Source organism: Phragmites australis, chromosome 21 (genome assembly GCF_958298935.1).
Source record: "Phragmites australis chromosome 21, lpPhrAust1.1, whole genome shotgun sequence".
Taxonomy (NCBI): Eukaryota; Viridiplantae; Streptophyta; class Magnoliopsida; order Poales; family Poaceae; genus Phragmites; species Phragmites australis.
Window position 1 is genome coordinate 21765208 of NC_084941.1, and position 10846 is coordinate 21776053.

At 42.0% G+C, this 10846-nt stretch overlaps 1 protein-coding gene across 1 annotated transcript; it reads left to right on the forward strand.

The window, feature by feature from the left end:
- The first annotated feature begins 7934 nt into the window (after positions 1–7934).
- Positions 7935–8898, forward strand: LOC133903609 (uncharacterized). The gene is made up of 2 exons (XM_062345031.1): positions 7935–8187; positions 8366–8898. The coding sequence occupies exons 1-2, from the start codon at positions 7995–7997 to the stop codon at positions 8704–8706; spliced, it is 534 nt and encodes a 177-aa protein (XP_062201015.1). The 5' UTR covers positions 7935–7994; the 3' UTR covers positions 8707–8898.
- The last annotated feature ends 1948 nt before the right edge of the window (positions 8899–10846 follow it).

Below are 10846 nucleotides of genomic sequence, written 5' to 3' on the forward strand. Positions count from 1 at the left end.
GATGGATCGGTCATGGATGTACGAGGATCGAGGGCCAGAGTTATTTGTTGGCATTGAGGATTTTCTGAGGGTTGCCACAGTATACAAGAAGCCAAAAAGGAAGTGTGCCGATCACTATATATGTTGTCCGTGTGTCGACTGCAAGAAACGAGAAGCAATTTTGAAACATAGAGCAGATTTGTGCACACTTGATTCGCAGGGTTTCAAGGCTGGCTATACCCATATGATGGCTAACGAAGACTTCGATATGTCAGCATTTGAATATACTTTTGTCGAGAACGATGGAGGGGACACTTTTGTTGGCAACAATGAAGACGGCTTAGAGCAAATGTTGTGCGATGGGTAAGAGGACTTCACTAGTGTAAGACAACATCAAAAGTTCCATTATATGATAGAGGACTCTAAAACACCAGTTTACCCGAACTGTAAAGATGAGCACAGCAAGTTGCATCTGGTGCTGACATTGATGCAAATGAAGGCTAGCAATGGTTGGGCCGATAAGGGCTTCAATGAATTGTTAGAATTCTTGAGGGAATTGCTTCCAAGGGGGAATGCGTTGCCTGAAAATATGTACCATGCCAAGCAGTTTGTCTGCTATTTGGGGTTGGAAGTAGAGAAAATACATGCATGTGAAAACGACTGCATGTTGTTTCACGACGAGGATGCAGACTTAGAAGCATGTCGTGTTTGCAATGCACCATGGTACAAGCGCAACGTTGATGATATCGAGAGAGATGGTGTAAGGGTGAAGAGGAACTGAGGAAGAAGAAAAGACCCCCCCCCCGTTAAGGTGGTTTAGTATTTCCCTATAAAAATCCGTTTGAAGCGATTATTTGCTAACAAAGCGAATACCGAGTTGATACAATGGAACGCTGAACAACGCAAGAAAGATGAAATGCTTAGACAACCTGCTGATGGCATACAATGGAGGATATTCGATTCAAAATACAAGGAATTTAGAGATTAAGTGAGGAATATAAGGTTCGGGTTGGGTACATATGGGATGCGCGAATGCCGAGTTGATACGATGGCACGCTGAACAACGCAAGAAAGATGAAATGCTTAGACACCCTGCTGATGGCATACAATGGAGGATATTCGATTCAAAATACAAGGAATTTAGAGATTAAGTGAGGAATATAAGGTTCGGGTTGGGTACATATGGGATGAGTCCTTTTTGCAACACAAGAAATACTCATAGCACTTGGCCTATGACTTTCTATATCTACAACCTTCCTCCTTGGATGTGCATGAAGCGAAAGTACCTTATAATGTCTTTGCTGATTAGTGGACCGAATCAACTAGGTAACGATATCGATGTGTACCTCAAACCGTTGGTTGAAGATCTTCTTGTATTGTGGAAAGATAGCATACATGTATGGGATAAGTACATACGTGAGAATTTCACCCTATGCAATGTTGTTCCTAACAATCTCAGATTAGCCTCCTCTTGGTAACCTATCAGAGTAGACTGTAAAAGGGTACAATGGATGTGTTTAGTGCTTAGAGGAAACTAGGAGGCGGTGGTTGACGAACAGTCGGAAAATAATCTTCATGGGTCACCGTAGGTTTGTTCGTCCAGATCATCCATACCGTAAGAATAAAAGAGCTTTTGATGGGACAATGGAGCATCGTCAAGCTCTGAAGATTCGCATTGGAGAACAGATATTTAAGATGGTAAAGACACTTAGAGTTGTACTTGAAAAGGGGCCAGGCAGTACAAAAATTCCGGCTGGACAACATGCTCCTATGTGGAAAAAGATATCAATATTTTGGTTGCTGCCTTATTGGAAGTATCTTATGGTTCGACACGTAATCGATGTCATGCACGTGGATAAGAATGTGTTTGATAGCTTGATTGGTACCTTATTAGACATATCCGGGAAAATAAAAGATGCACTAAATGCACGGCTAGACCTAGGAGAAATAAACCTAAGGAAGGACCTACATTACATACAATTAGACAATGGCAAAAAAAACTTCCCACAGCTTGCTACACTATGAGCAAGGAAGAGAAGATCTGCATGTGTGGTTGTTTGCATAATGTCAAAGTTCTGACTGGTTACTCCTCCAACATCAGGAGCTTAGTAAACATGATAGATAAGAAGTTAGTTGGCATGAAGTCTCATGATTGTGATACGATGATGACACAGATGCTTCCAGTCGCAATTAGAGGTATTCTGCCGGATAAGATCCGAGACCCAATCATAAAGTTATGTTCATTCTTCAACGTAATTTCATAGAAGGTCATTGATCCGAACAAATTAGCAAAGCTGCAGGTAGACATGGTCCATACTATATGTCAATTTGAGACTATTTTCCCTCCAATATTTTTTAATATAATGCCCCATCTAATTGTTCACATTGTGGGTGAAATAAAGAGCCTTGGCCCTGTGTTTTTGCATCAGATTTATCCTTTCGAAAGGTTCATAGGGGTTCTGAAGAAATATATTCATAACTGAGGTCACCCGAAAGGTTGCACTGTCCAATGGTGGAGTATGGAGGAGGTCATTGAGGTTTGCATTGACTACATGAAACTGAACGTGATTGGTATGCCTATATATCGCTATGAGGGGAGGCTAAATGGGAAAGGGACGATAGGTCATACTTCAATCCATATCAAAGATCGTGTTTCATTCACTCAAGCACACTTTACAGTTCTGCAACAATCACTTGTAGTGATCCCGTATGTCAATATACACGTGAGCATGCTACGTTCCAAAAATCCAACAAAGTCAGATGATTTGATCGCAAGAGAGCAAAGAGATAATTTCGGTAATTGGTTACGTCAACACATGATGGGTAAGGATACCGACGATGCTCTGTTGGAACTGCTGGCTAATGGCCAATTAACTTTGATTCGTACATTCCAAGCATACAAGATCAATGGCTATATATTTTATATGAGAGCACAAGACAACAAGAGCACTAATCAAAATAGCGGTGTCCGTATTGATGCCTATGACCGCGTTGGCAACAGGGAAACCTATTAAGGATTCATAGAGGAGATTTGGGAGCTTGAATATGGCGAGTTGATGGTCCCTCTATTTCGGTGCCAATGGGTTAGGCTCCCAGGGGAGTCAAGGTTGATAAGTACGGTATGACTACCGTGGACCTAATACTCGTTGGATACAGAGAACAACCATTCGTGCTTGCCAGGGATGATGCACAAGTCTTCTATGTAAAGGACCTGGGTCCAGCTATCAAGGAGGAGCGTCATGTGGTTCTTCAAGGAAAAAGAAAGATTATTGGTGTTGAGGATGTTGTCGACGAAGAAGACTGCAAAAAATTCGATGATCTGCCAACTTTTGGAGAGAATATCGAACTTCCTCTCATTGATAACACTGAGGAAGCTACCTACATACGCCACGACCATAACAAAACATTAATCGTTTAATGAAAACAGCTTTCATGTGTTTGTATCGAGGATATGTATGGTGAAAAGTAACTTTTTGAAAGTGTTGATCTGAGTGCCGCACCATGCGATCGGACTTATTTGAATTGGTTAGAATTTCAATTGGATTAAAAGGAGAAAACCAAATAAAGAGCTAAAAATCACATAGTTAACCAAGAATCAGTGGTTAACATTAATTTTCATGTAAAGAGTATGAAAAATTAAGTTTAAAATAATTGGTTTCACATGTTTTTTTATATGGATATTTCATAATTTCATTAGGGAATTAACAAATTGCAGACTTATTAATTAAAAAAAAGATAATTCAATGCACATTTCATGTATGCAAGTATTTTTATCATGTAGGCTATAGTAATACAAACTCAAAAAAATTGGTTTTATATTTTTCTCAATTCTAATCATTTTTCTATGTATTTCAAGTTGTCAACTGAATTTAACAATAGAAGAATATTTTCAGGAAAAAATATTTATCAGTGCCGGTTCTAAGTAGTAACCGGCACTGATACTCCACATATCAGTGCCGGTTAGTAAATAGAACCGGCACTGATACGTTTATCAGTGTCGGTTACAAACTAGAACCGGTACTGATACATGTATCAGTGCTGGTAAGCAACTAGAACCGGTACTAATGCTTCTGTACATATATATACCAACACTTAGCTGCTCACCTTGTTCGTTCTATTCACCATTTCAACCCGCTTCTCCTCCTCCGAACGCTCCTCATCCCCGAGCACTGCTCCTCCCCGAAGGCCGCATCCTCCCCGACTGCCACCTCCTCGATCGCCGCCTCATCCCCAGCCACCATCGCCTCCTCCCGACGCCTCCTCCCCGACCATGCCACCTCCTCCTCAGCTGTCGCCTCCTCGACTGCCGCCTCCTCGACCGCCGCATCCTTCCCAGCCACCGCCTCCTCGACTGCCGCCTCCTCCTGATGGCCGCATCCTCCCCGACTGCCACCTCATCCCGATGTGTCACCGCTCCTCCTCCCAACGCGCTGACTCTTCCCTGCAGTCGATCGCCGAAGGCACTCCCTCCTCGTAGTCATCACCGCCCCCTTCCCTCTCCGCCCCCTCTGCTGGTGTTAGGCAAGAAATTTTCTCTCATTGAGTGGTCTAGAGATTATGAAGTCTTCAGAATTTGTGGAGCAAATTGTTGTAGCAGTTTGATCACTAAGATGCTAGTTAGGTAAATTATTCTCTGAATTTTGCAGTTGTTAGCTAGGTTGTTTTGTCTACTGGCAAAAATCATGTTTTTGAAATTTTGTAGAGTTTGTATCTGTTAGCCCTAATTCTTTGCTATTGTTATCTTGCCATGTAGAATCTTTACTTTGTATTGGTTTACTACTATTTCTAGAATACTGAAACCAATCTGCTATTGCTATTAATATTTCCTTTCTACTTAGTTCTGTATTGGTTTACTGTTATTCCTAGTACCACTGTGTTAGTTCGGTATTTGTTAATTGGGGGCAACCTGATACAGTACATATGTGCATAAACTTACGAGAATGCTTGTTCATACAAACAAACATATATGCTAGTGCTTACTGAAATACATGCCTTTAGCAAATAAGCACTTGAAGTAATCGTCTGAACCTAGCCATTATGCAAAAGCAAAGGGAACTTTATTTTGTCCACCTCGAGCCCTCCATGTTGAATGGACTCATATAATAAGCTTGCGTGTTATTCCTTATTGAGTTGTTTTGATCCAATTTATATTCACTATATTCATTTTTTTTTCAAATTCCCAAAAGTTTGTGAAAAATGCAAATCTACATATTATATTAGTCAATTCAATCAAAAGTTGCTTATTTGTTGTGAAAAATGCAAGTTTGCTAGATCTTGCATAGGATGCTTTCAATAATCATTCTTTCATATTTTACTGAAAATAGGATGTATCTCTAAGCACAAATTGAATGTGAACTTGTAATTTTTTTTGCTATATAGTTGTTGTCTACTTCGCTAAATTAGTTCGGATTGTGTAAGGTGAAATCGTGTACATATTATGTGTAGCAATAATTCAAATCGCCAATATCTCTATTATGTAGCATTGTACATATTATGTTTTTACTTATGAGATATGATAGCATGATTGTTTGAGATCTAGCATATTTATATGTCATGAGCTATTATGACATTTCCATGAGCAAGACAACGACTTACTAACCATCTGCACGTTTTACTTGATCTTTTTTTAAATGTGAATCGATGCATATATTGTGACCATAATTTGACATATCTTATTAATTTTAACTCTAAATCAAGTGCTTTTGTTTCTAAAATTTTATGTAGGAATGGCACATACAAAATCCAACTACTGTGCACGGCCCCGTCCCGTCCCCCTCCGATACAAGGCCCCTCCTCAGATCTGGCTCCAGCCTCGGTACAAGATGAGCCTGCAAACATGGAGTTGGACCAGACGGGAGGCGGTAGCCCGAGTGCGTACCTGAACATGGATCAATTTGAGTTGGCGACAACCGCTGAGGTTGTGCAGGGCAGGGCCGAAGATGATGCTTCGAAGGGTCAAATTGATCCTGATGCTGATGCTCCGGAGGGTGACGAGATGACAGGAGAAGAGAGGAGTGCCCGAGGTCCTAGCAGGATGCCTGAGGGATATTTCATCATCGTAGAGGTCAATTCAGTCGAGGAGCCCATGAGACCTAAAGTTGTTCTGAGGCCATTCAGAACAGCAATCAGGTACCATGTTGCAATAACATATAGAAGTTAGAGAGGCAGACTAGATGACATGTGGGTAGTTTCCGATAACATCAAGGATCTTATGTGAAGCAAGTTGGTGGTAAAATATGAATACCTTGAAGGATGCAACATGGCCAAAGCGAAGCGTCGTGCCCTATCTACAATGGCCATTGCATTCAAAAATTTCAAAGGTAAGCTGTGGAGAAATTATTACTTTGTGGTCAGACACCAAAATAGGATGATTATCCGACAGTGGAACCATTTTAGAATGATTTCATAGAGTACAGGTGGTCAAAGGAAGCACAACGACTGGTGAGGTAAATAAGACCAACTCCCACAAGAATGTGTACCCCCACAGAACTGGCTCGTATGGATACGTGAGGAAATATGATGAGTAGGAAGAGATAGAAGAACAAGTAACCCGTAGTGGTGCCACATCTCAGATAGCCGATTGGATTAAACGAGCGAAGCACTGTCTATACGCGGGAGTGGTGACTTTGTTTTCTAAGTAACTTTAATAGTGTCATTCTACATCCAAAGATGAAGTCTAAACGCATGCGTTTAGATGTTTTATATTTCTATGTATATAACTGTTGTCTAGATGTATATATCTTAGTATTGAACCTGGTCGACAGGAATTCCTGGTTCTTGCTTTTGGACGCCATGTCTTCCAAATCGGTGGATGGTTTTGTTATTGCTGCTGGCCAGCGTGCTTTGGGCAAGCAGTCGATCATAAGAGCCACAATGTCTTTGTTCTGTGCAAGGTTGCCCAGGGATGTTGCTATACTTGTGATGATGTATGCTGTTTTGTTCACAGTATTTTTGTACTTGTTTATGTCGAATCTCTTTGTAGAGTACTTGTTTTATATGGGCCTTGTTCAAAATGAAGTACAGGTGGATTTATTGTCAGCCTGTTTGTTACTTTGCAATTGTTTCAGGCCCAATTTCAGATTGTAGCCCAAAATAGTGCATTAGATCTCTCAGCTTTGTGATCAAAATCGAAGGGAGTAAAAATCGGGCGCTCAGAGCCTCTGAAATGCTCAATTTCTGTGATCTCAGCTATTAGTAGAGATGTCAGGAAATCCCAGCCACATATTCTAAATCTAAGGGCAGAAAATATTGAGTGCCAGGAACCTCTGAAACGCTTGTACTTAAACGTGTATGGCAGGTATTGCAGCTGAATCTACCAGGCTGACGTTGGTTGAAGCATATTTCTTTTGCGTTTTTACTATAGTTCGGGTCGCATCGGTGGATTTCTCCACCGGGATTTTGGGTTTACAAGGAGGTTGCGGGAGGCAGGCCGGTCCGGCGGTGGTGGTTGGCGTGAGGTCGAAGTGGCTGGGCCGCAGGGATGCCACCAAATGGGCCATCGCAGGGGCGGGAGAGCACGAAATCCAGAGCATAGTGCGGCAGGGCGTGGGGACGCCGCCAGAGGCAGGAGGTGAGAGAGCATACGCTGGCATTATGCAGGTGGAAGAAGAAAGAACAAGGAGCGTTGGATTGCGATTGGACGGTCCACGTGATTGACTGAGAGAGTAATTTTTGAGGCACGTGAAGATTAGTTCCACCCTTTCCTTTGATATCCTTTTGGGCGCTTGAGCGAAGTTGTTAGACTAGTCTCTGATGTCCGTACGTTGTGCATCAGGAACAGGATGCAGGGGTGGACAGCAAGTTTAGCATCGTTTTGCTGGCATTGCTTTTATAAAAGCTGCTTGTTCAGTTCTCTAAATATTCCGAACTGGCAGGCGAAGCAAAGCTAACCAGCAGTTGCCTCCCACGCGGCCTCTATATAAGGCACATCACCTGCATGTATGATGATCGCAGCAAACAGCAGCAGCAAGATACATAACCAAGTGCAATACACACTGTCCTTGTAGCTAGCAGCGATGTCGACGGTGAGTTCCTACTCCCTCCTGAGCCGGGCGCCGCCGCCGGGAAACTTCTCTCGCGCGCTCATGCAACCCGGCAAACAGGCGGCGGCTGTGGCTCTCCCTTGGGTCCCAAGCAAGCATTCCCGGGCGCCTCTCTCGGCCGTATTCTGTACCCAGAATAAGCACACGTACGACATCCAACCCTTAGGTAAGCTCTAGCTGTTGCTAGTGTACTGCATTACTCGGATTTCTGAAACGAACTTGATATATCATTTTGGAATCAATATATAATGATTGCAATCTATCAACTTGTTAAGCATAACGACTCATGAAGAAGAAAGAGAGCCATAAACAAATCTAGTAACTTGATTTTGAAATTTCTGAAGCCCTGGTGCACCCCAAGTTCCCTCCCACATCGGACAAGAAATGGAGGATCACGGAAGACGCGGATCACATCAATCTGTGGTTGTACGTCGGGGATAATACGGGAAAGGATAAGCTGGAGGTCGCAACGGAGGGCGAGGTGCTCCTGATCAGGTACAAGGGCAGCAGCAACGAAGACAACCCGGCGAGTCTGCTGGACGTCCGGCTGCTTATGCCCCACGGCTACGACGGTAAGAAGGTGGAGGCCGACCTCGCGTTTGGGTCGCTGCTGGTGACCGTAAGCAAACCCAAGCACGAGCCCAATAAGATACCTATCGGCGATAAGCCGACGACGACCAACTGATCCATCATCTCTGGTTTTGTCTCTCTGTGCTAGATCAATAAAGATGCATCGCTAATCGCATGTCCTCCCTACTTTCTGTACAATCAGTATGAATGCGCTTCTCGGCTCCTGTGGTGTGCCAATGTGCGTACATCGGTACGTGTAACCTGTACGGTCACGACAATCAATAAATTGATCTTGCAGTTTGATGTTTACTCGTGCAACGTCTCCTGGTCTCTATTCTTTGAACTAGCCCATCAACCAGTGGACCTGCACAGACTAGTAATTTTGGAAAATATTAAAGAAGTTTGCAAAAAATTGACGCATGTTCAAGTTTTAAAAAAGTAGAAAGTATTTTTTTTTAAGAATTACACCTTTATAGTTCGCAAACTGAAATTCAGATTTTCTTGAATATTACGAGCTTACCTCCCCGGCAACAATTATGTAGGTAATTGTGTTTTAAGTAGATAAATAGCATGAGTTGGCAGAGTATTGAAAAGGCTATTGGACATTGCTTCATTTGCTTCTTTCTCTCAGCTTAGATTAATCTCTAGCTACCGCACTTCTCCAATTCCTTTTGACACATTATATCGCTAGTCCTGCAACAACTCATTTCATCATGGCGAGGTTACATCACTATGTGTCATAGATCTTTCGTGTATAATTATAATCTACAAAATAGGAGAAGAACAAAGCAGATTTCTTTTGGTGGGAGAAGGCCGTCGTCTCTGTATTTATACTGGTTACGGCTGCATGCAGGAGTCCTTTTAGCTGCTGATTGCATCGCATCCCTTTGTGGGAACCGGACTCCACATAGTATTTTGTTTGTTAGGGACTTGTCCTTTCTTTTCTTTCCCAAAATCTCGTACACGTGAAGCAAACGGACTGCATGAAAAATCTCACACACATGTACATGTGAAGAAAAAGCTGTAGAAGACCTTGCCTTGCTTGGTGTGTAGCATGAGCATTGCTCGAAGTGTACTATCTTTACTGCCGGTTAATTAGAGCAGCCTCGCGTAAGGTTCATGTTCCACGTTAATATGGCTAATTATCCTCTTTACATCTGATTATAGAATAGATAGATTCTCGCGTTAGGCACTTCTCGACAGCGGTTTATTCTAATACGCGCTCCTCTAAAACGACATGTTGACATGTTGCCGACTTGTGTGTCAGAGATGTGCGGTGTGGGAGCATGGCTCCAACGATCGAGTTGTGTTGTGGCAGCAAGACTCTGCCGGCTGATTATGGTGGTGTGGTAGCTAGACTCCGCCGACTGAGTTGTGAGGGAGACAGTAATTTGATTGGTTAACGCGTGAGTTGAGTTGAGTTAGACTTGTCTATTTGTCTGGTGGTGTCTTCTGGTGTGGGCGTCTGTTTTGTTGTCTCGAGGTTGTCTGTCGGTTTCTTTTAATATTGCGCAGTTATAAGGTTTTCGAGTCCGATTTCTCTTATAAACTGAACCAATTCTCTTCTTCTATGAAAAAAATTAGCAATACTCTTACTGTTCTTTAAAAAAATGTCTAGCATTCCTCATTTTTTCTAGCATATCTCAAATGAGGATTAACATATAAACTTTAAAAAGAGCCTTCAATTAGTAATACTCCCTCCGATTGCAAATATAGATTGTTTTAGACTTATACATAAGGATTAAGAAAGTAGATCAAATGACCTTGTTACCCTTCATTTATTCTGTATTGAAAAAGATAACTCATTCATTTGTGAGAGTAGTAGCATTTATTAAACAAGGGCAAGACGGGAAAAAGAGAGAAAAAAGTGCATGAAAGTTCGAGAATGACTTATATTTAGAGAATAGTTGAAGAGGCTAAAACGACTTACATTTGCAACCAGAGGGAGTATAATGGATCTATATGTTGTGAAACATGGATACCCAATGGGGACGGCAACAAACTCCTCAACAATTGATTGAAAACTCAATAAGTGTCGGTGACTTCTATGCACTCAAAATATAAACCGCAAGTGCATGGTGTTAACTGTAGTTTTTCTCTTAGTATTCCAAAGTTATTGCAACACGTGAAACAAGTGGGACTTTTACCTAACCTACAACTAGCTCTACTAACTAAATGAGGTGCCAAAGATGTTTATAATTGTATTGTTACTAATTACGTGTCCGTACGTTACAACGGTTTCCAAATTGTCTGCA

What these genes read in the sequence shown, in the direction of transcription:
- LOC133903609 (XM_062345031.1), top strand. Translation starts at nt 7,995, where the DNA reads ATGTCGACGGTGAGTTCCTACTCCCTCCTGAGCCGGGCGCCGCCGCCG. An exon ending in GTACGACATCCAACCCTTAG is followed by an intron (nt 8,188 to 8,365) that starts GTAAGCTCTAGC and finishes AAATTTCTGAAG; the next exon opens with CCCTGGTGCACCCCAAGTTC.